The sequence below is a fragment of the Lissotriton helveticus genome, chromosome 5_1 (assembly GCF_964261635.1).
Source record: "Lissotriton helveticus chromosome 5_1, aLisHel1.1, whole genome shotgun sequence".
In the NCBI taxonomy this organism is placed as follows: Eukaryota; Metazoa; Chordata; class Amphibia; order Caudata; family Salamandridae; genus Lissotriton; species Lissotriton helveticus.
The window spans coordinates 111,272,726-111,296,314 of NC_136065.1; the positions used below are offsets into that span (position 1 = coordinate 111,272,726).

The 23,589-nt window shown below is 42.9% G+C and overlaps 1 protein-coding gene across 1 annotated transcript in view; it reads left to right on the forward strand.

Annotated features, from left to right (window-relative positions):
* PSMB7 (proteasome 20S subunit beta 7) overlaps positions 1-8,605 on the forward strand; it is a 188,640-nt gene extending 180,035 nt beyond the window's left edge. The window contains exons 7-8 of the mRNA XM_078641832.1: positions 3,159-3,310; positions 8,352-8,605. Of these exons, the coding sequence (XP_078497958.1) occupies positions 3,159-3,310; positions 8,352-8,463 (264 nt within the window). The 3' untranslated portion in view covers positions 8,464-8,605. The remainder of the gene's footprint in view (positions 1-3,158; positions 3,311-8,351) is intronic.
* The last annotated feature ends 14,984 nt before the right edge of the window (positions 8,606-23,589 follow it).

The following is a 23,589-nucleotide window of genomic DNA, read 5'->3' on the forward strand; positions in this document are numbered from 1 at the left end:
CTGTTTTTCTAGTGATCTGGCCGTTGAATGGTAGTTGAGTAATGGGCTGTAGAGTGGCAAGGTCATCAGGGTAAAGTGTAGGGCTAGAAGGCTCTGGCCAGAGATGTTTTGGGAAGATGCATTGAGTGAGGGAGCTATAAGCAATAGTGATGAGTAGGGGTGAGAGCTTTGATGAAGGGTGGGGGTAAGACATTGTATTCATAAGAAGGAGTTATGATGGAGTTAAAGTATGTCAATGAGATGTGAGAGAGAAGGCTGACAATTGAAGGATTCTACCTGAAGGGATGGGTGTAAGTGATGAAGCGGGCTTGACAGTGTTGACGTACTGTCAGATCTTCAGCAAAAAAAACAGAAGAAGAGGTTGATGTCATTGCACATTTGATCTTGGTGCTTGTACCCTAGAGGCAAACACAACAGAGGGCAACTGCTGACATTATCAAGGATTCAAACCATCAGGCAGACGAATGTGAGCTACAATGGGTCTATCACTCAGTACTGTATTACCAGACGGCACCGTGATCTTTAACATACCTCCATCAAGGCAAAGTTTGGTAGAAGACATGCCATTGTATCATCACAGTGAAGAAAACGAAGTCCATTATCTTCCTGGTCCCTTCATGTCTGCTAATTTCAAACGTAACTTTGCCAGGCAAAATCATGTAATGCAAAGTCACTGATAAATTTCAAAAGTGTATGGCCAGCCATCTGCTTCACAACTGCAAATCCAGGTTCAGACCACCCAGAGGCGTCAACCCTGTTCTTGGACATCCTGAAATGAGCTCCTCTCCTCCCTAGTTAAGACTCAACTGGTTACCTTAATCCTTTTGTGTATGGTTCTACTTGATTGTTTTGGTTTCCTAGAGTAAAGTCAAGAAATTCAGTTTGCCACACTGATGTCTGCACAAAAAGTGTTGCATTTGGGGAATTCAATGGCTCCTTGCTTCTACCTGGTCTTCACACCCCATATTCCAACTGAATTAGTTTTGCAAATAGAATTTACTGCAAGCTGAGACAATCAACGTGACCTTGGCACTAGGTGATTTGATTAACTAATTGGAAGCTGCCAGCACCCGCTGGATCAACTTCCCTCCTGACCTGAATCTGCAAAGCTCCACTTTTGGTCAGATAGACTTTTAAGCTGGAGAAAGGTTAGTTCTACATGTGATGGAAAATCTTAAAATAATTTTTGTCAAGGTGTAGCTCGAGCTCATCTTTTGTTTGCACTTGACCTGTAATCAAAACACGTTTTCGAAGTTCATAAATGTAGATGGTTCCAGAGGGTGTCACATTCACCTAAAACGTTGGAATAGTCTTCTTCTTATAACAACTATGAGTCAGATGGAAAGGGCATTTTTTCCGGAATTGAGCAGTTTGCTACTGGAAAAATGATTTTTCAGATGTGCTCAATGCGATTTCGTAATGTGTTACTGAATCGGAATAAGTAATTCGGTATTTGCAAGGGGTTTGCTTTGGGTGTCCCTTCCAAATACAGATTCGGTATGGTATGTATTACTGTTTTGCAACTGAATTCCGGTTGCAAAACGTAGTACTTTACCACCGTTTAAAAAGTGATGGTAACTCATTTGCAAAGGGGAAAGGACCCCTTTCCCTGTGAAAATGTATTTTTTTTTTTTAAGAGCAGGCAGTAAGTAGCCCCACGGACCACTGCCTAACCTTGAAAAATTAAACTTCAAAGTTAAATTTTTTTCTTTTTAAATGCATCCCGTTTTCTTTTAACCATTTCGGTGCGTATCACAGCCCACGGCCGTCCGACGTCACAGTGGGCATGTGCGGAGGATGGCCGGGGGCCGTCCAAACCACGCCCACCCATTATTTCACCCGCACCCCGGCGGAATTTGCGCCACAGTCAAGGGGTTAAGGATGCAATAAAAAAATAAATAAAAAGATTGCTTTATTAAAAATCAATCACAAGCATTGTGGTCTGTTGACCTCAGCAGGCCACCGTCCCTATGATGACTGTGATTCCTAATGGGCCACAAATTCTGCTCTACCTCATTAATATTCATGGGGTAGGTCCTTTTGCGACCCATTAGGAATCGCTCATGAAACTCAAGAATGTCCTACATTAGGCATTGCGATTTCCTAGTTACGATTCGCAGGAAATGGCAATTAGGAAACGCTATTCCTGAGTTCAAACATCTGGCGCTATGTCTCCTCCTATCTAATATGGTTTAAACAATACTAAAATAAAGTGTATGGTAGGCTGCTGAATCAAGTTTTCGGCCTGTACTTCAGTGCTTAGAGGACATCACCATTTAGAAGTGCTGCCAGTTCACTTTCACTCCCAGTTACCTATTGATAATGGGAATTCACTTGGAAATTGTTAGCAGTCTTTCATTTAGAAACCGTTTTAGTTTTTTAAAATGTGCATTTAATTTCTTTCTGTCTTCCCAATGCCACCAAAATTCATAATTAATATGAACTATTTTATTTTGTTGTGATAAAGTACTTGTGTCCTTTAGATACCATTACAGCATATGGCAGATGCAAGTGGGGTAATTAGTGTGTTGGGCTCCACCAGGAATCCTAACCCTGCAACTTGACGGTCCTTGAAGCTTTTTTGATGTTTGCCTTACACATGCTGAAAAAGACATGCATTCGCTTAAGCTTGTTTTTGCTCTTTCAAGCTTCCATATCCACACAGCAGCCAGCGGTTGGTGAGGTAGATTTGGGGGGGTTTATATGTGTAGCGCCTGTCATTACAAATGTGTTTGTCAGTGTAAGATTTGCACTAGGTTTTATTAAGGAGATAAACCACTTACTGATTATATACATAGGAAGGTTTTCAGGCAAGATATTTTTTTAATGAGTTTGTTACTATGGTCATTTGAGTGTAATTGAGCTAGTGTTGGGAGTAGGTAACTTGTATGCTTGCATGAAATACTAAGGTTTAATACAGGTTGAGGGCATAATAGATGGATAAGATGGCAAATAATGTTTTGTTGAGTGGGAATGCACTTAAAAAAAACATTCCTTAATCAGCTTTAAAGGAAAGTCCTAGGGCGACTCCCTGCAAGGTTTTTGACCACACCTATTGAAGTATTGATTGTAAATATTAGGTCGTACTGTAGAAGAAAACGTTTGCATACTCTACATCGCTTTTGTAGTTGTGTATAATTTTTCCATGTTTTTTACAGGAGGAGGAGGCCAAGAAGCTTGTTCGAGATGCCATTGCATCTGGCATATTCAATGACCTTGGCTCAGGAAGCAACATAGACCTGTGTGTGATAACCAAGAACAAAGTAGACTATCTCCGTCCTTATGATGAGGCCAACAAAAAAGGAGTCCGGTGAGATTTATGTTCTTTTCCCTTAGATTTAAATGGTGTGCAGAGAGAAAGGAGAGTAACTTGTCTGCCTTTATCTAATGAATGGGCTTCCACATTGGGAAGGAGTGCTTTTATAAAATACTCCAAACCCAGTATATATAATATTGGCTGTAAGGACAGTGTTGGATGCCGCTGAGATACAGGCCAACCTCTATATGTTTACTCTGCGTGGTTCAGAATAGTGCTTCCTATCTGTCTAGGCAGCCAGACAGATCCATTTTTTTGGTACATTTACTGTAATTTGTTACCTTCATTGGCTCCGTTGTCAAAGCAAAAAAAGTTTTTAAGAACACTTTTGCTTGCCGTCCTTCTTTTCTGACTGTTATCCACACCTAGAGAACCCTCATGAGCTGCTGTTCTTCTTAATACACATTATAATTTAAGATAACGTGAAACACTTACATTTTGATGGTTTACCTAGTACAACACTAGGCTGTTGGAACCAATTACAGACCACTTAGTTTTCCCAACTCAAAAGTTTCTGAAAATTTAAATGGCTGAGCGCAAAGTGCATCTCTAGGAGACCTACTGACAAACTGCATTTTGTACTACGTTTAGTAGTAACACGTATTACCACATGCTATTCACAAACCTACATGTGAAGATCTCAGTCTCTCCTTTACTTTTATGTGCAGAGATCACCTCAGTGCTACGCCTCAGTAGAATGTGGGAGGGATGATGGGAGCCATTGGAAAATGGGGAATACTTACTCCTAAATTGGAGGGGCTAAGGGATTGACATGCACCAATCTACAAAAGAGTAAGCCCATTGCTATTCACAAACGGCACTTCTGTAGTGACTAAAGCCAAAAGCAACATAAACAGTCATAAATGTACTCCAGTGACACACATGGCTACCCACTGATACTGCAACACCCTCTTCTAAAAAAAATAATTGGTGCTGGGATTAAAACTTAAACCCCATAGGAAATTATATTTAAAAAAAAACGAATGTATTTCGATTTTTTAAGGATATATGTTCAATATTAATTTATAAAAAAAATAAGAAATTATGTTCGAATAGAAATTATATTAATATAAAACTAAATGTCATTTTATTTTTTCTCGAAATAATTGTATTCTATACATAAGGTAATACATAATAAATATTAACATTTTATTTTAGGTAGAAAATTACTTTATAATAAAACAAACAAAATATTTAATTTAAATACTTTAAAAATTAAAGTAAATTATCGGTTGTGGTGTAAGCAACTTGACTTTCTGTGCATATATTCACTACTGTATGGGCCATATTGCTCGCAAGTCGTTTATGTAATAAAAAGAATAAAACATTTTTTTAAAGTAAATAGTGCTGTGGTATTTTTTTTCTAAAATATTCTTTTTATGTTTAATCACCTTTTTTACTTTCAGCTAAACATTTCCTGTAGTGAAGACCTTTGAATAGGCCCTAGTGAGTGAAGTTTCCGAATATATTGCCCGATTAGGCTAAATGAGCGTTTGTTTATTATTTGGTCTTGGTATAAACACCTGTTTTATTAGGTGCTTATCCTATAAGCATTACCATTCCTCCGGCTCCGAGAGGCACTGTATGTTTTGTTAAGCAGACGGGGATAGGAAATTGGCCAACGAAGTCCAGTTTTTTATGTTGGAACAATGTTGTGCTTTTCAGGATTAAAACCTAAATATACTCCAAATTACATCCATGTCCAAGAGCTTTTGACCTTCTCTGACTGACCATAGATTTAATTTTAGATTCTCTGTTTTATTTGTAATGTCTCCTGTGCTGCAAGACCTAATCCCAGGTTCTGTACACTTGAATATTTTGAGTTTACTGCCTTGGCCCTTATCTCTGTAAACATAATGGTCTGTGTAACCTTTGATGATCATCTCAACTTCATTGCACCTAGAGAACCCTCATGAGCTGCTGTTCTTCTTAATACACATTATAATTTAAGATAACGTGAAACACTTACATTTTGATGGTTTACCTAGTACAACACTAGGCTGTTGGAACCAATTACAGACCACTTAGTTTTCCCAACTCAAAAGTTTCTGAAAATTTAAATGGCTGAGCGCAAAGTGCATCTCTAGGAGACCTACTGACAAACTGCATTTTGTACTACGTTTAGTAGTAACACGTATTACCACATGCTATTCACAAACCTACATGTGAAGATCTCAGTCTCTCCTTTACTTTTATGTGCAGAGATCACCTCAGTGCTACGCCTCAGTAGAATGTGGGAGGGATGATGGGAGCCATTGGAAAATGGGGAATACTTACTCCTAAATTGGAGGGGCTAAGGGATTGACATGCACCAATCTACAAAAGAGTAAGCCCATTGCTATTCACAAACGGCACTTCTGTAGTGACTAAAGCCAAAAGCAACATAAACAGTCATAAATGTACTCCAGTGACACACATGGCTACCCACTGATACTGCAACACCCTCTTCTAAAAAAAATAATTGGTGCTGGGATTAAAACTTAAACCCCATAGGAAATTATATTTAAAAAAAAACGAATGTATTTCGATTTTTTAAGGATATATGTTCAATATTAATTTATAAAAAAAATAAGAAATTATGTTCGAATAGAAATTATATTAATATAAAACTAAATGTCATTTTATTTTTTCTCGAAATAATTGTATTCTATACATAAGGTAATACATAATAAATATTAACATTTTATTTTAGGTAGAAAATTACTTTATAATAAAACAAACAAAATATTTAATTTAAATACTTTAAAAATTAAAGTAAATTATCGGTTGTGGTGTAAGCAACTTGACTTTCTGTGCATATATTCACTACTGTATGGGCCATATTGCTCGCAAGTCGTTTATGTAATAAAAAGAATAAAACATTTTTTTAAAGTAAATAGTGCTGTGGTATTTTTTTTCTAAAATATTCTTTTTATGTTTAATCACCTTTTTTACTTTCAGCTAAACATTTCCTGTAGTGAAGACCTTTGAATAGGCCCTAGTGAGTGAAGTTTCCGAATATATTGCCCGATTAGGCTAAATGAGCGTTTGTTTATTATTTGGTCTTGGTATAAACACCTGTTTTATTAGGTGCTTATCCTATAAGCATTACCATTCCTCCGGCTCCGAGAGGCACTGTATGTTTTGTTAAGCAGACGGGGATAGGAAATTGGCCAACGAAGTCCAGTTTTTTATGTTGGAACAATGTTGTGCTTTTCAGGATTAAAACCTAAATATACTCCAAATTACATCCATGTCCAAGAGCTTTTGACCTTCTCTGACTGACCATAGATTTAATTTTAGATTCTCTGTTTTATTTGTAATGTCTCCTGTGCTGCAAGACCTAATCCCAGGTTCTGTACACTTGAATATTTTGAGTTTACTGCCTTGGCCCTTATCTCTGTAAACATAATGGTCTGTGTAACCTTTGATGATCATCTCAACTTCATTGCAAAAAATTGCAATTTTTTGCATCTCAACTTCATGGCACATGCGAACAAAGTAGCGGCCACAGCCCATCATAAACTTAGAATGATAAGGAAAATCATCCCTTTTCTACCGGATGCTGCTGCTAAAACATTGGTCAGTTCCCTAGTTCTATCATCCTTAGACTATTGTAATGCACTTTTTCTAAATGCACAAGCCAGGGTTATTAAAAAGTTGCAGACAATACAGAATGCAGCCGCACGTCTGCTGTCTAGAACACCTAAGTTCGTACCCATTTATGATACTATAAGGACATACCCCTAGTTGACGATCCATAACAGGATCAAGTTTAAATCACTGCATAGTCTATAAGGCACTTCACGATCAAGGACCACGCCCTCTCAAGGACCAGCTTATACCCTATAAACCGGTCAGACAGCTCCGATCTATAACTCTCAACCAATTAGTGGTTCCACGTTCTAAATCAGTCTCCTGAGGTGACCGCCGCTTTTCAGTAGCGGCTCCTAAGATATGGAATACCCTGCCACAGCCCCTCACTTTTGCAGTTTTGGAAGAGATTAAAAACCTGGCTGTTTAACCAGTGACACTGCCCAACGATCCGCCGAAGCTATTAATATCTGGTGAAAGACAGCTGATTAGTCTAGCTCCGAGACTCCTACGGGTATTCGTTCGCGCTCAATAAATGTCAGAAATAAATAAATAAATCAAGTATTGAAGGGCCTAACTGCAATAACCAACTAGAATCGGGTCACTCATTTCCCTCATTTGATGAAGCAAAACACTGATTAAGGTGTGAAATCTTAAAAGCCTGGTTTTGTTGTGTGTGGCAAAAGGAAAATTGTATTGATTTGTTGTGGTAGTGCTAACATCTGATTAAGAATTTTACGAGCATAAAGTTAACTACACTATAGTGTATATGTTTTAGGTGACTTTTTCTACTAGGTTCGACTCATTACCACTAAACAACAAACCCGGCCCTAAATGTTTAAATTAATATAGGCTTGCCATTAACAGACGGAGGTTATTGTTAAAATACTGTTAGACTTGATAAAAATGATATTGTGACATAAATGCACGATTTATAAATGGCAAATTTGTAAACATACTGTGAAAATCGACAAAGGTCATGCAGAGGTAACACTCGACACAAGATCAACTGATTTTGTTTGGACCAGAGAAACCTAATAACATAATTATGTAATATAGTATGAACTTGGTAATGGTGAAACAGTAATCCCGATCATTTTAATAGTTCAAACGGATAGTTATTTATATAAACACGTTTTACACACTGAGTTGCCACTACCTAAAATTTCAGTTCCATATAGTTAACTATTTTTTTTTGCCCTTTTTACAGATACATTTAGGTTGTTTCTGTGCACATACAGTAAAGTCAGTGGAGTAGTATCATGTTGAATTATACACTACATTGTGCTTCTGAGGGTTTTATCCATTTTCATATAAAACATTGTTGCCCTTAAGCACCTTTTGTCTTCTGGACTGCAAAATCCACTTTCAGTAAAGAAAAAAAACCTTCCTAATGCATATTGTGCCAGAACGATACCCTTCTAATAAGACCGCATTAATGTTCAATTTCTTCTTTTCACAGGTCTGGCAAATACAAGTACAAGAAAGGAACTACAGGAGTACTCACAGAAACAGTTACTAAATGGGATGTGGATGTGATGGAAGAAACAGTGCAAACAATGGATATATCCTAGAATTTATTCCCTAAAAATCTGCTTTCTTACTGTATTGGGTTAATGTTTTACCCAGTTATACATAATTATAGTGTGCATCGAAAGGCAGTTTCTTTACACCAACCCCATATCCTTTGAAATAAATAAATTGGATACCAGCCAATCATGTTGTCAGTTTAATTTTTGTTGAACCAAGGACCTGTTTTGAGAATTAACCTACTACCTTGACATGGTAACTGCCGCATTCAACCTTATTATCACATATGCACAACTAAAAGAACAGTGTTTCGGACAATTCAATATACACCAAATAATCTTTGCAGTATAGCCATTTAAAAACAGAAAAACCCTCCACTGGAATTTACAGATGAAATGTAATTTGAATTGTTGGCTAGGAAGATGGCCAGTTTAGCATAAGGTAAAATAATCGGGCCAAACAATCAACCTTTTGTAGTAAATGGACATCTCATGCCTATCTAACAACTCTAGGGAGCCCATGACAACTTACCATCTTTAAAGATTACTGCAGTGCGGTAGGCTGTCTAACCAAGGCTCACCATGCTTAAGAGCACTTGATTTTCAGTACTGGGGCACTAGCATGTCAAGAAGGTGGGAAGAGCAAAGAGTATTAGTTCACCTACTATGTTTGACTCTGCTGCTGCTGTCGTCTCTTCTGGTTTGCAATGGCTGACCTGTGACCTTGGGAAAACGAGACCACTTGCCTGATGCAGCCACTCAACTGCAGAGCTTGTGTGGCCTTTCCCCCAGCTGCACTCTTTGTATCACATGGGCCACGACTTGCTGGGCATGTCCTCAAAATGAAGCTTCATTTAAAAGAATCTTAATCACAGATGGAGAAAATTACTATGAAAGGCAACTTGACAGACTGGAGTGCTTTTGTCTTTGGTTTTAGGAACTCTAATTTCACACCAACCAACTTTTGAAGGCAAGCAAATTAAAGGTTTAACATATGAATATCAGGCATACATTAAACATCTGATGTGACATTAAACTTCAGATAGCCACATCGCCTTGGTCATGCAGCAAAGCCCAACAAAGTCTGACCAAGTCACATATTCATGTACATTCTCACTAAGCAGGGTTCGCCCCAGCAGCGTGCCTCAGGTGACTTTTCCTTTTTTACCTGCTGTTCCGTCTTTGCTTGTAAACCCCCTTTACTCTTTCATTTTTGTAGTTGCTTGGGCCACTGTGGTGTTACTGTTTATTTTACTGTGTACGGTTTACTCTTTCCCGCTGCTGCTGCCCCTGCGTCCCGCCCCCCCTCCCCCCCCCCCCGACTCAGACCTACTCCCGCCACCCTGCATCTGGTCCCCCTCCCCCACTTAATGCCGACCTCTGTGCGGTCTCTTAGCGGATGAGCACAGCGGGTGCACCTAAGGCAAGCCCGTCTGCGACCAGCGCCAGGAACCCTGGTTCTCCGAGGCCTCACCGCTACGACTCAACCACCCTTCACGCACTCCACCCCGGAAGACACGCCGACTGCGCAAGATCCTCGCTGAACACTACCCATGGACAGTTCTCATGCAGACCCTGCCACAGATCCTTCACCATCGACAAAGCTCCCACTGCCGCCCAAGGCCGGCCTGTTTCACGCACCGCTGAAACCCAGACATGCATCCTTCTCATCGTACGCTCCCTGCACCGACACGCCGTAGAAATCTGGGACCTGATTGACACCCTCTTGTCCGACGTCTCCTTCACGGAAACCTGGACCAACACCACCTCCAGCTCCGATATTGCCTCTGCCATCCCCGATGTCTACAAGATCCAGAGAAAGCACTGCCCGCACCACCCAGGAGGAGGTCTCGCCATCGCACACAAGACACCCCCCTCTGACTTTCCACATCCAGCACAAGTGACTCCCCCCCCCCCCCACTCCCCCCCCACTCTAGCACAGAACACCTCCACTTCCAGAACCCGACCAGCCCCAGGACAACTCTACGCAGCACCCTCATCTACAGACCACCAGGACCTCGCACGCACCTTGCTAATACCAGCGCCGAGCTCGCCGCCCTCCCCTCCCCTCCCCTCCCTCCCGTCCCCCCCCCTCCTCTCCCCCCCCTCCTGTCCCCCCCCTCCTCTCCCCCCCCCCTCCTCCTCTCCCCCCCCCCCCTCCTCTCCCCCCCCCCCCCTCTCCCCCCCCCCCCCCCCCCCCGCCATCACCTCCATAGACTAAATTCTCCTCAGGGACCTGAACTTCCACCTCGACAACTGCAACGATCGAGACTCCACCACCCTCCTCGACAACCTCACCAACCTCTGACTGAAGCAACTGCTCAACACGTCCAAGCACAGAGCTGGACACACCCTCGACCCTATCTTCGCAGTAGGTATAAAACATCCGTTTATAATAATAATAATCCACATTTGTAAAGCACGAACAATCACCCGTAAGGGTCTCCAGGCACTGGGGGCCATCGGGAAGAATAAGCAAGTTATTGCCCAGAGTCACATGGTGCTGGGCTAATCTGCCGCCGGCGATCGAACCATGATCCCCAGATTCCAGCGTCAGTCGCCCTGGCTGCGACGCCACATCTCTCCCACCACCCAGCCCCTCTTGACAGACCACCACTGCTTCCATTTCACCTTCAAACCCACGCCCGCCACAACTGAAATGGAGCAAGGTCACAGAGGAACTCCTCAAAACCACCCTCCTTCAAACCTGAAGGCCGCTTGGTTCACCACAGAACTTCAAGAAGCCAGACGCTCCTGCAGATGCCTAGAGAAGACCTGGCAAAAGCAGAAAACCTCGGAAGCACTGAACAACCACAGGAGCGCCCTGAAGGAATACCACCTGCGCATTAGAGACACCAAATGGACCTTTATAAGAGACAAATTCCAGACCAACGCCAGGGAACTGTTCAACATCATGCAGCAGTTTGCAAAACCCACCAGCGAAGTCTTGGATGTCACACCCTCCCAGGAACTCTGCGACAAGCTCAGCTCCTACTTCTACCTGAAGATCAAGGTCCTCTATGACCACTTCAGCGAACCAGCGCCTGACTCAACCCGCCCTACCCACCACCACCGATAAGCCAACCATCAAGACCTTGGATCCTGCCACCATCGGACTCATCACCGCGGCCATGAAGAAAATCCACTCTGGAGCCCCAACAGACCCCTGCCCCCCGCACATATTCCACAGGGCCGCCGCCGCGCCCGAATTAGGCTAGACCATCAACGCCTCCCTCAGATCCGTCATCTGCCCAGACGACTGGAAACGGAATGGAATGGAAAGAGGATTTGTAAAGCGCGTTGGCTACCCAGGGGCGTCCCAGCACTGCGAAGAGATTGAGTTGGGCCAGAGGGCTGGAATAAGTGGAGCTGAGTGAAGATTTAAACCGAGGTTTTGCTGAACAGCCAAGTTTTAAGAAGTTTACGGAAGGTGAGGAGATTGGGTTCTGATCTTATTGGGAGGGGAAGAGAGTTCCAAGTCTTGGCTAGGTTGTAAGAAAGCGAGCGGCCTCCACACCTGGCCCTTCTAATGCGTGGAACTGAGGCGAGGTGGGCGGTCGCGGTTCTGAGGGGGAAGGAAGTTAAACCCCTCCTCAAGAAACCGTCGGCCGACCCTACAGACCTGTTAAACTACCGGCCCATCTATATCCTCCCCTTTGCGGCCAAAGTCACAGAGAGACTCAAACGCCCAGTTGACCGCCTTCATCGAAGAGAACTCCATCCTAGCTACCTCACAGTTCGGATTCTGCAGTAACCACAGCACCAAGACCGCCCTCCTCGCCACCACTGATGACATCCACATGGCCCTCATCCTCCTAGACCTCTCCGCAGCCTTCGACACCGTTTCACATTGCACACTCGCAGCCAGACTTCACGAGATGGGCGATACAAGGAGTCTCCTTCGACTGGATCCAATCCTCCCTCCCTTCCTCTCCGAACCCACGGAAATCAACTGCGGAGTACCCCAGGGATCGTTCCTCAGCCCCACGCTCTTTAACATCTACATGGCCCCCCTACCACCATAGTCAGACAGCATGGGCTCAGCATCGTATCTTACACCAACGACACCCAGCTCATCCTCTCACTCATGAAGAATCCCAATGACACCAGACTCTGCTTCCAGGAAGGACAGGGCAGCATGGATGAAAAACCGCTGTTTGAAGCTCAACTCCGAGAAGACCGAGGTCCTCATCCTCGGACCCTACACCTCCGCCTGGGACAACACCAGAAGGCCCTCTGGGACCCTCCCACCCATACGGACCCCGCTCGGAACCTCGGCATCCTCCTAAACTCCTCCCTCTCCATGAATTGCCAGAGAAACGCCATCGCCTCCACTAGTTTCAAGTGCCTTCTGATCCTCCGTGAGACTTTCAAATGGATCCCCCCCTGACTGCAGAAGGACCGTCACCCACGCACTCATAACCAGCAGACTGTACTACGGCAACGCCCTTTACGCCGAAGTCAACAGAACTCTTCAACACAAACTCCAAACCATCCAGAACGCCGCAGCCAGACTTTTCCTTGGGACACTGCGTCACGAACACATGACCCAACACCTACGAGCCCTCCACTGGCTCCCCATCGAGAAGAGGGTCACTTTCCAGCTCCTCACCCACGCTTAAAAATCCCTCAACAACATCAGACCCAAATACCTCAATGAGAGAGTATTCTTCGACGTACCCAAGAGGAACCTCCGCTCCGCCGACCTCACTCTAGCAGAGGTCCCCCACATCCGCAGAAACAGCTGGTGGGAAAGCTTTCTCCTACATGGCAGCCCCAAGACTTGGAACACGCTCCCTGTCAACATCAGACGCTCCCTGACCCTGCACACGTTCAGGAAGGACCTCAAGAGCTGGCTCTTCAACTGATCCGGAGCCGCTCCCCACCTCTTTGAAACCCTCACGGGTGAGTAGATCGCTATATAAACCCCTGATTGACTAGTACGATGCCAGCAAGATTCTGAAACCTGCAAAAAAGGCAGAAGATTACTTGGGCAAGCCTACACGCATTCATCTACCGAGATTTAGTAGATCAGTCCTCACCAATGAAAAAAGTCCTGGATATTAGATGTGCAGACAGATGTAGAATTGCCTACCTAGTCAGAACCAACATTTTTGACAAGCAAGAGGATCTCAAAACCTAGAGCCACTTCTTAAAATCGACTAAACAATCTGATTCCACAATGATATCCTGAATGCCTCACATCAATCTGGCAACCCAGATGTCACTGGAAGCTCATCTAAAACAATGACCTGTTGTGGGATATGTTCCTGTACCACCATACCTCTGCAGTTAGTAGCCCATTTGGCTACCCTCTGTGTCATTACATTATGGCTAGGAATTCAAGGATCAAGCAAATGACTCAACAAGCACATTGTAGAAGATCTAATGATGAAAATCAACAGTAGAGACTTTACACTAAAAGATAGGAGTAAGAACATTGCATCAAAAACCAGGAGTACAAGAAGCTTATATCAAAAACAACTCTGGTAACATTGCAGCTTGATGCAAATCCTCAGCCTAGATCTATAAACGGTGGAAGAAGATGAAATGAAACACTAAGAAGAACAGTGTCAAGACATAGAAGACCATTCGCAAAAAAAGGACACATCAACAACCTATTCAAAACAACTGATGGCCTACATTAAATTGGTATTGTGGAATGTGAATGGGTGTGAAGAAATTAAAAAGGTGACATTTCTAAATTTGCTTGTTAAATTTAAAACCAACTGCTTTTAAACCCATCTGTACAAAAATGAATAAAAAAATAAATAAATATGGACAAGTGAAGTAATTTCTCCCATGCTAAAAAGACAAAGAACAGAGTCACTATTTTATCAGACCACAATCTCAAAGCAACTGTAAATGAACAAGAAAGGCAGATGGCGGAAGGGTATAATGTCAAAACACAACAGAGAAAGATAGGGTCAAAGGGATATTTTAACGACCTGCCACAGTTCCAATCCCCACTATACACAATATCAAAAACCACTGAACTGGGGGTCTCATGAACACAATGCCACCAAGTGCCTCAGACTACTGAAAACAGAGATGAGAAAGCAAAGAAACAGGAGTATTGTGAAAGAAAGGAAATCTTTGAGCAGAGCTTGGATTCCCATCAATTGTCAACGTGATCAATCTTATCTGGTTATCCACCCGTGCGAATGATGTCTCTTGATCATAGAGACTATCTTTCAGGAAGGACTCGCTCAATAGAGTCAAAGAGGAAGCACCAGAGAGTAAAAAACAGATTGTATGTTATTTAGACCCATGACCACATGGGAATTGAGTGCAGTGCAAAAAAAAAAATGAGTGCATTGTTTAAAATAGGGTTGTGAGGAGAACAAAGTTTATTAGAAAAATCGCCTCACACTCTAATTAAAATCAGAACAGTCCAAGAAGCAGTTTTAACAAATGACTGCTAAATTATCAAGGCCATGTTTCAGCCAATTGGGTAAAAATGCCCAAGGCTTTTTTCAGGACCTCTGTTCTTACAATTTGCTACTGCATGGGGTCGATTCCGATCCGGTAAAATGCGCTCCGAATCGTCGTACGGAGTGTTTTTTTCCCCGTACGAATCGTACCCGTAAACGTCCCGTACGTACGACGAAGTACGATCCGTACCAGGAGCCGAGCTCCGTACGAGTCGTACAGGACTCCGTACGACTCAATCTCCGTACGAGTCTCACTCGGAACCCGCTGTACACGACATCACTACTGTTCGTGGCTGGTTTTTACGACCCAGCAAGTACGATTCGTGTCGGGTACGCACCGTACGACCCTTTTCCTACGAGAGCCGAAAACAGTCGTAAACGCAGAGTTCGCGCCGAAACAGGTACGGAACGGGTGTACGTACCCCATGTACGCTGGGTGTACGGCACGTACCCCGCATGATCACAGGGGTACGGCGCGTACCCCTGTGATCATGGGGGGTACGCGCCGTACGGTGTGTAGGTGATCGTGCGCTTTTCCGTATGAATCGACGTGTACCGTACGAATCGCGACCGGGTCGGACGATCGGGATCGGAATTGTCCGGTCGTACGGCGTCCGTACGAGTCGTACGGAAACGGCTCCGGATACGAATCGTACGGACGGGGATTTTACCGGATCGGAATCGACCCCCATGTGTGCATCTACAAAAAATGTGTCAAAAGAATTAAATGGAAAATAGAATGTCGTAATTGACACCACAGTGAGGTTGGAATAAATACAACCTACTTTTACCGATCCTCCGCTTCAAGGGATGCAGATGGCATGTAAAAGAAACATATCAACAATCCTCCTGGTTAGTTCACTTGTCAAAAAAAGAGCAAATAGTTTCTATTGAGTATCAAGCATTGGACTACCAGGACCTCTTGTCTAGTACTTTGCGTTATCACTACTAATGTATAAAATGTAATTTCTCACCCGTCTTGACCGGGGACTGTACCTCACCTGGGACCTTACTCAGGAAAATGAGGCCCGCTCTGGGAAAGGAAAAGAGGAGAAGAAAAGTAGTAGAGAGGCATGCCTAACCCCTGTCAGTCCTCTCATCCACACTCCCCCCATGTCTTAATCCTATACCAGCTGTATATACTGAAATAATCAAAGTATAGTAATGACCGATGACTCCCCCTCCACAGCATCTTTGCTCGCTCAAGTTTGCATAGTCATATAGTACAAATACATTCATATTCATTAAGCAGGGGACAATATCTTATGATGACCTAAAAGTCTCCTTTGTGTACTGTTCTTTTGTATTTTATATGTGGGCACAAGCCCCACCTTTGGTTAAGTGCAGGCTTAATACTGGAAAATAGATTGTATCTCCCAATAGAATAGCATCCCCTGTCCAACTGTCATTGGTCTTAATTCCAACCCACCCTCAAAGTCTAAGCTTTGGGTGGGGGCGGGGGAAGAAGGGAGAGGAAGAAAAATCCTATGACAAAGTCAAAGTAAATGAATATCCGTGCACTCAAACACTACTCAAAGGGCTTGCTACAACATCGCATCAAGCAGGGTAAGCGGAGCCTACCTGTCCATCGTTTCCTCCGGTGTCTACTGAGTCGAGGGTGGAGACAAACTAGCGGTACAGGCGGCGCCCTTTAAATCCTAGCACCGCTAGTGGCCACAGGTGTTCTCTATTGCTGAAAAGCAACGTTGCGTGCCGATTACGTCTGGATAAACTACACGCTGTCATCATCAATATGGCTGTTGTAGTTTAATTCTAATTCATTTCTCATTTGTAACTTTGTAAATTATTACCAGCTGCTACGGTCTAACCAACTGGCGTCAGCATGCAGGGCACCTAACTTATATCTCCCGAAATGTTTAGTGAATGCCTACCGCTGTTGGCATCATCACGAGGCTCCCTAAGAACTACAAAGTGACGCATGACGCTCGTAGTTCATTTAGTTCCGGGATCCTTAAACGCCTCTCGCTGATTACAACATCCAGAGGCTCCCTAAAAACTACAGGATAACGTCACACGCCCGATACTTGTAGTTCATTAATCCCTTCCAATAGGATAGATGAGCTCAGCTCAGAGACTATAGCATGATTTCAGCAGTGGTATCACCATGACGGTAAACTCAGAGCTCATTGACAACCAAGACATAAGAGTGTCTCGAAACCCCACAGAATTCAGGAGTCCTCAAACACCTCCCACCATTCTACATCCTCTTTTTAGTATTGTATTCCATGCAGCATGTAGTCCCGAGCAGTACTACAAACAATAAAAAGGCATCATTCTTATGGTAGTCGTAGTGCTAGTGCAACTATCTCGCATCAGTTCCTTATTACCTGTGCTACGTTCTAAGCCGTAACATTATAGTTGACCGCAATGAAAGACCAGCAGCTAATCACATGACTATGGTTTAAAATATTGTCCTAGCAGCCCCCAGATCTATAGGTTACTAGATCTATATAGCCTGATATCCCCTATTAGGTGGCCATAGGACCGTTTATAGGACAATTGATATAAATAGGTCCGCAATTATATCTATACACTGCAGTTCTATATGATGCTCCCTCTGGACAATGGTGTTAAACCAACTACTTTTATCCTTTCTCGAGTCCATTCGTTCACCTTAATCATACAAAACTGATGTGCCCTGTTTATTGTTGCGTGGACTAAATGTAGGACCTCTGATGTTACTTGGTCACTGATTGCCTATAGATTTTACCAATCTTTGTGAATATCCCTCTGTACAATAGGGTAGTTCCAAGTATTATTGCCCTATCTCAAGTCCGATTATTCAATCTTTGGGAATCTCCCACTGCAATAGGGTTGTCCCGAGTATTATTGCCCTATTGCAAGTCCAATTATTCTACTTGAATGTTCTGACCGCAATATACACCTACAAACTGGTCCATGGTATCTCGTCATTCAGGCCTCTCATCACTCTGAAGTCTGAATACCCATTTCTGTTCTGGAGATGTCACTGATATGTGATGGTATGAATGGTTTTTCCACTACAGTCCAATGGAAATCTTCTGCTCCATGATTTTTCTCAACGAAATGCTGGGTGAGCCTCGTTATGGTTTTCTTACATCTAACGGAACTTTAATGTTCCAGCATCCGCGCTTTAACTTTCCGGAGGGTCATCCCTACATACTGGATCTGACAAGGGTATGTCAGTAGATAGATCAGGTTTTCACTGTTACAGTTTGTGAAATTGAATTGGACCCACGGTCTATTAGTCCCTATATCTATTGTTGTATGTTTAGTCTGAGGGCAGATAGAGCAGCCCCCGCACGGGTGATGTCCCACGACTGCAGCAAATCCCACAAGGTTCCCACCGGTCTCCTGGTTGTTGATTTGGGGCGTGTGTGGACCAATCGATCTTGTACATTTCCTGATCTTTTAAAGGCAAACAATGGTGGAGCAGTCTTCTCATTACAGCAATTCAAGATCCGCCAATGTCTACGAACACTCTTCTGTATACTCTTAGCCTATGTGCTAAATGTGCTAACAAACGTCAGGCGATCAAGAGCTGGTTTCCCAAACGGAGGTTCGAGTATGGCTTCTCGATGGTTGTTCCTAGCCCATTTTAACGAGCTTTTTACCAATTTACGTGGGTAATGTCTTGATACCAGTTGTTCAGTCAAGCCATCAGCATGGATTTTGAATGTGCTGTCTGTTGAGCAAATCCTTTGAACTCGAAGAAATTGCCCACAGGGCAAATTGTCCCTTAAGGCTTTCGGATGTTGACTGTCATATTGTAACAGAGTTACTTGACATTGGCTTACGATATAATTCACTCTCCAACCCTGATGGAGTCGCGAAGATAGATACATCTAGAAAGGCCAACCTCATCTTGTCAATCTCTACCGTAAACTTAAAAAATTCGTTCCTGGTATTTAACCACTGGTGGAAACGAAGTATTGAATCACGATCTCCTCGCCAACACGTCATCGATATAACGCTTCCGCAAGCGAATCGACGTGAAAAAAGGATTGGCAGGTGTCAGCACATGTTGTTGCTCAAAGGAATGTACATACAAATTCGCCAGGCTTGGCGCAAAAACACTGCCCTTGCTGGTCCCAGAGATTTGCAAATAGATAATATCTTCAAATCTAAAGAAGTTATCTTTCATGGCCAGCCGGGGAAGTGCCATAACAAAATGAACAGGGGTGATTGAATCCAAGTCAATTCCGCCCAGGATGGATGCTATTGTGTCCAAGGTTTCATCCTGGGGAATTGAGGTGTATAATGATTCGACATCGAAGGAGACTAAAAGTCTCTCTCCGTGTCGTATTCGATGTCTGGTATCACACGTAGTAAATCTTTCATACCTTGAAGATACGTGGGCATCTTCTGTACGATAGGCCTTAAGAAATAATCGACAAAGGTGGCTAAAGGTTCTAAAATTGAACCTTGGCCTGAAATAATAAGCCTCCCCGGTGGTGGTGGTTGGGGGTTTATGCACCTTCGGTAAGATGTACAAATATGGCATTATTGGATGTTTAGTCTGTAGGAACTGGGCTTCTCGAGCTGTTATCCATCCCTCATTCAGAGCCTTTTCAAATATGCAGCTGATGGTTTTGCTTAATTTCTGTCGGGTCTTCTGACAAGGGCTGATATGATCTCCTGTCACTCAATCGACGGAGGCATTCTGTTCTGTAGTCAATGTCTAGAACAACAATCGAACCGCCCCTGTCGGCAGGTTTAGTCGTGATTCCATGATCTTGTGAATCGGTTCATAGGGCTGCTTGTTCAGACCGTGGCAGATTTTTATATGAGCTATGCTGATTCTTACATAGCTTGGATATATCCTCTTGAACAGCCTTTTCAAAAGTCAGTACCTGTGATGGTACAGTATGTGCAGGAGGATTAAACGTGGTTCGTTTCCTGAGGCAGGTGTTTTCACTATGGTTAGATTCCAATTCCTGCTTATCTTTAAAGAAAAAGTGAAGTCTCAGCTTACGAAAAAATTGAGCTAACTCCCACTGAATTTGGAATGGATCTCCATCAAAGGTAGTTACAAAACAAAGGCCCCTGTTCAGAACTAGTTCCTCATCCTTAGTCAAGGTCTTCGTGCTCAAGTTTACTACGAGATTGTCTCCGTTCTGCTCCCTGGTTGTAGGGGATTCCTTCTGGTGTGACTCAGAGTCCCTGCGTGTGGACCTGCAGACTCGTCCCAATGTACCTGCGCCTGCTGGTTTCTTCTCCTGCCCCTCGATCTCTGTGGGCCAAACCCTAAAAAAAAAAAAATGGTTGTTGTACTCTGATACCCTTGGAACGGTGACATGGGGGGCTGAAAAGGATGAGGTGTATAATGCACATACAAAAGTATTTCTGCCTTAATCAACATACATGCACTTGTGGCTAATGGTTGGTAGGAAATACATAATTAGAAGGAACTCCCTGAAAACCTAGTCTCAGTTTGGATGATGACTGTAATCCATAAATACCTATCAATACCAGAAAATTCACAGGATGTGTGCTTCCTGACATACTTCAAATGACGTCAGAAAGCATTCAAGCAAACCATCTTGAATGAGAATCTAGAAGACATGGAGAAGATCGTATCCAGATGTGTGGGAATTGACCTACATTCTATGCCCACACATCACAAGAATTGACTACCTTTTTGTTAGCTACCCGTCACTGAGCCATAAAGTTGTTGCAATTGTTCCTGCTAACCGTTTGGACTACACACCATTACATTCACCTTTTGATTCAAATATCTGCAAACAAAGCTCCGCAATTTGAATGAGCTCCGCTTAACACCACCAACTTCCCTTGTAAGCAAAGATAATCCTGTCTTTCTCAGGGACTTTTTTTTGTGGTCCAATGACTCCGACCTTTAGCCAGAAATAATAATAGTGGGTATAAGCCCCAGGTACAGAAAACTGCTTTAACCGCATGCGTGCTACGGTCATTTTTGCGCTGTGCGGCTTTTTTCCAAAAGCTGCGTTACATGACGAGCTGAGCTCGTCATGAGCATGCGAGCGGTGCAACTCGAGACGAGCTCAGCTCGTCGTGAGCATGGAAGGGGTTAAGGAGCTAAAATGATTCTCAAACAAATTTTAAAAAAAGTTTTAAAATCAGTGAGTCTAACAAAAGTTTATTTGGACTGGTTGGTCCTTAAACATTTAAAATCTCCATAAATACAAATACATAAAATCTCATCTTGAATAAAATCGATCATTAAAAAAAACTAATACATTTAAAATGCATTAGTCTTTCCGTTAATCTGAATAAAATACTATATGTATCTGTTAATATTTAAAACCAGTATCAGTTCTATTCATATTTAATATTATTTTTTTTTTACTTTTTCAGTGAACGTCCCCATAGCGCGAGCTATATCGAAGTTACTAATTTCAATTGAAAGAGCTACTGCTTGAACCCTATTTTTAATACCATACTTTTTAAAAATTGGGCATAAACACTTTCCGTATATCCAACATTTTGTGACAGTCCAATAAAATATGTAACATATCACAAGTGGTTTCCAGAGTGCAAACACATTTCCCTTTACTGTAAATCATAGCTTTCTTTACCCTGTTTGCATAGCAAGGGTTAACAACAATTATTAATCTTAGCAATCTTCTTATCTGGAGGAGGTGTGGCGCCGCGGCTAGGGCGACTGAGTCCGGAATCTGGGGATCACGGTTCGATCCCCGGCTCCGGCGGCAGGTTAGCCCAGCACCATGTGACTCTGGGCAATAGCTTGCTTAATCTTCCCGACGGCCCCCAGCGCCTAGAGACCCTTACGGTTGATTGTGCGCTTTACAAATGTGGATTATTATTATTATTATTATCTGCTGACACAGTAGTCTATCAATATAAGGAAAATGTTGCTCATTTTGTCACAAATTCGCCTTAAAACGTACAGATTTTTTTCCCTTCTTGATCGTAAGCTCTCGAAATTTCTCTCCCCCGGGCCCTGAGTTCTCTCTTATAAGCCTCGATTTGCAAGGTCTGAGGGCACAGCTTGGTCCTCCTAATTCTACAAGCTTTACTTATCGTTTCTCTTATCCCTTTTGCCCATCTTAACTCCCTCTTCAATATCTCATTTCTACACCACTGTGAGATTTTAAGTTCTTCTCCATCGCCCAGGCGCTGCCAAAATCTTAAGAGCGCTGTACATGCCAAGGTATCCCATGACGTCATTCCCGTTTCTAGTCTTATTGCTTGGACCATTGAGGACATGGGCAGCGATAATACGTTTTTCAAGCATTTTCCCTCTTCGACATCCCATCTATTGATGCTACTCAAATAATTTAAAATCGGTCCATTGAAGATAACTTGCCAGTAAGGGACTACGTAAGCAGTCACCATGTACCATACAGCTGGAAATAGGATTGGACGCGCTTGGCAAATTACCTCAAAACAAAGAAAAGTTATAATCTCATATCATTTCAATGGAAGACCAAATGGGAATCATTAAGTTGAAGACTCGGATTCCTTGCAACTGCAAAATCTCCCAGTCATTAAATGTACAGATTACTTAACCTCCTACACTGGTGCTCCAAACAGTGCAAGGAATGTCAGAACTTGAAGCAGATCTCGCTAAAAAAGAGATCTACAGAAGCATCAAACGCCATAAGAGAAAGGCACAAGTTCCATATGGCTTCCCACCATAAATTTACTTTCACCTTCAAGAGCTCGCATCAAGGCTTCCTACCATTTCTCATGTACCTAAATCACAACAAAATCTTTCACACAAGCTGTGGCGACACCCCAAATGAAGTGAATGAACCACAGCAAGGAAAAACTTCCAATATTTCTCATTAACACAGATTGCAGAACACTGGTGGTGGTCCTTGTGTCTTGTACATGACAGGCATCACATTAGAGGCACAAAAAGCCTTTGAACAGGCGTAGTGCCTATTGGCTCTTTAAACTCTCAAAGATCAGGGCCTATCCAAGAAATTCACTGACCTGTGCCAAGGTTCATCCTTTATAGGAGCAGATTTCCGGGTTGGCTCTTGTCTCCTCTACTCCATTTTCTCAATGGAACCCTTTCTAGAAAGAATAAACTCTATGCTAGAGAGTACTTTCTTGTGTGCAGATATTTTCATCCTCTTGAACAAGCCTCCACACTTGAAACCTATCCCATTACATAAAATTAACATTAGGATACTAATTAAACCGCAATCACAAGGCCTTGACTAAGGTCTAATTTAAACACCTTCAAAAATTCAAATATAGCCATTTCTATATAACCTATTTAGGAATCCCACTTCCAGTCAAACACATACTTGGCAAGATCAGGAAGAGAATGACATGTTCAGAACCTGCCTGGATGGGGTGGTTTGGACCAGCAAGTAAACTGCAACGACTACCAGTACATTTGTGGCCTCAGTTATGAATGATTTTCGGACAGAGGTCGATGGCAGTGTGGTGGCTCTGACCCTAGCAGATAATCCTCTTTCGACTATATTAACACTCCACTTGTTCTTCATCACCTATCAGAGCCTGGTATCCTAACCAATAGATTACAGACTATTTTCTTTCCACCCTGTGGATCCGCTCCCAGAGCATTCAAAAGGGAAAACCCACAACATTTTGCCATTATCCCATTACTTTTTAATTTGTGTTCTGATTGAGCTTTGCTTCAAGCCTATGGGTGTTTGCGCTGATACACCCAAGTAAAACCCCAGCAATTCACCGTGATGTAAATACGGGGAAAGTGTTTTTGTGCTGTGAAAAAGGTACATTTCTAGTTTAAAAAAAA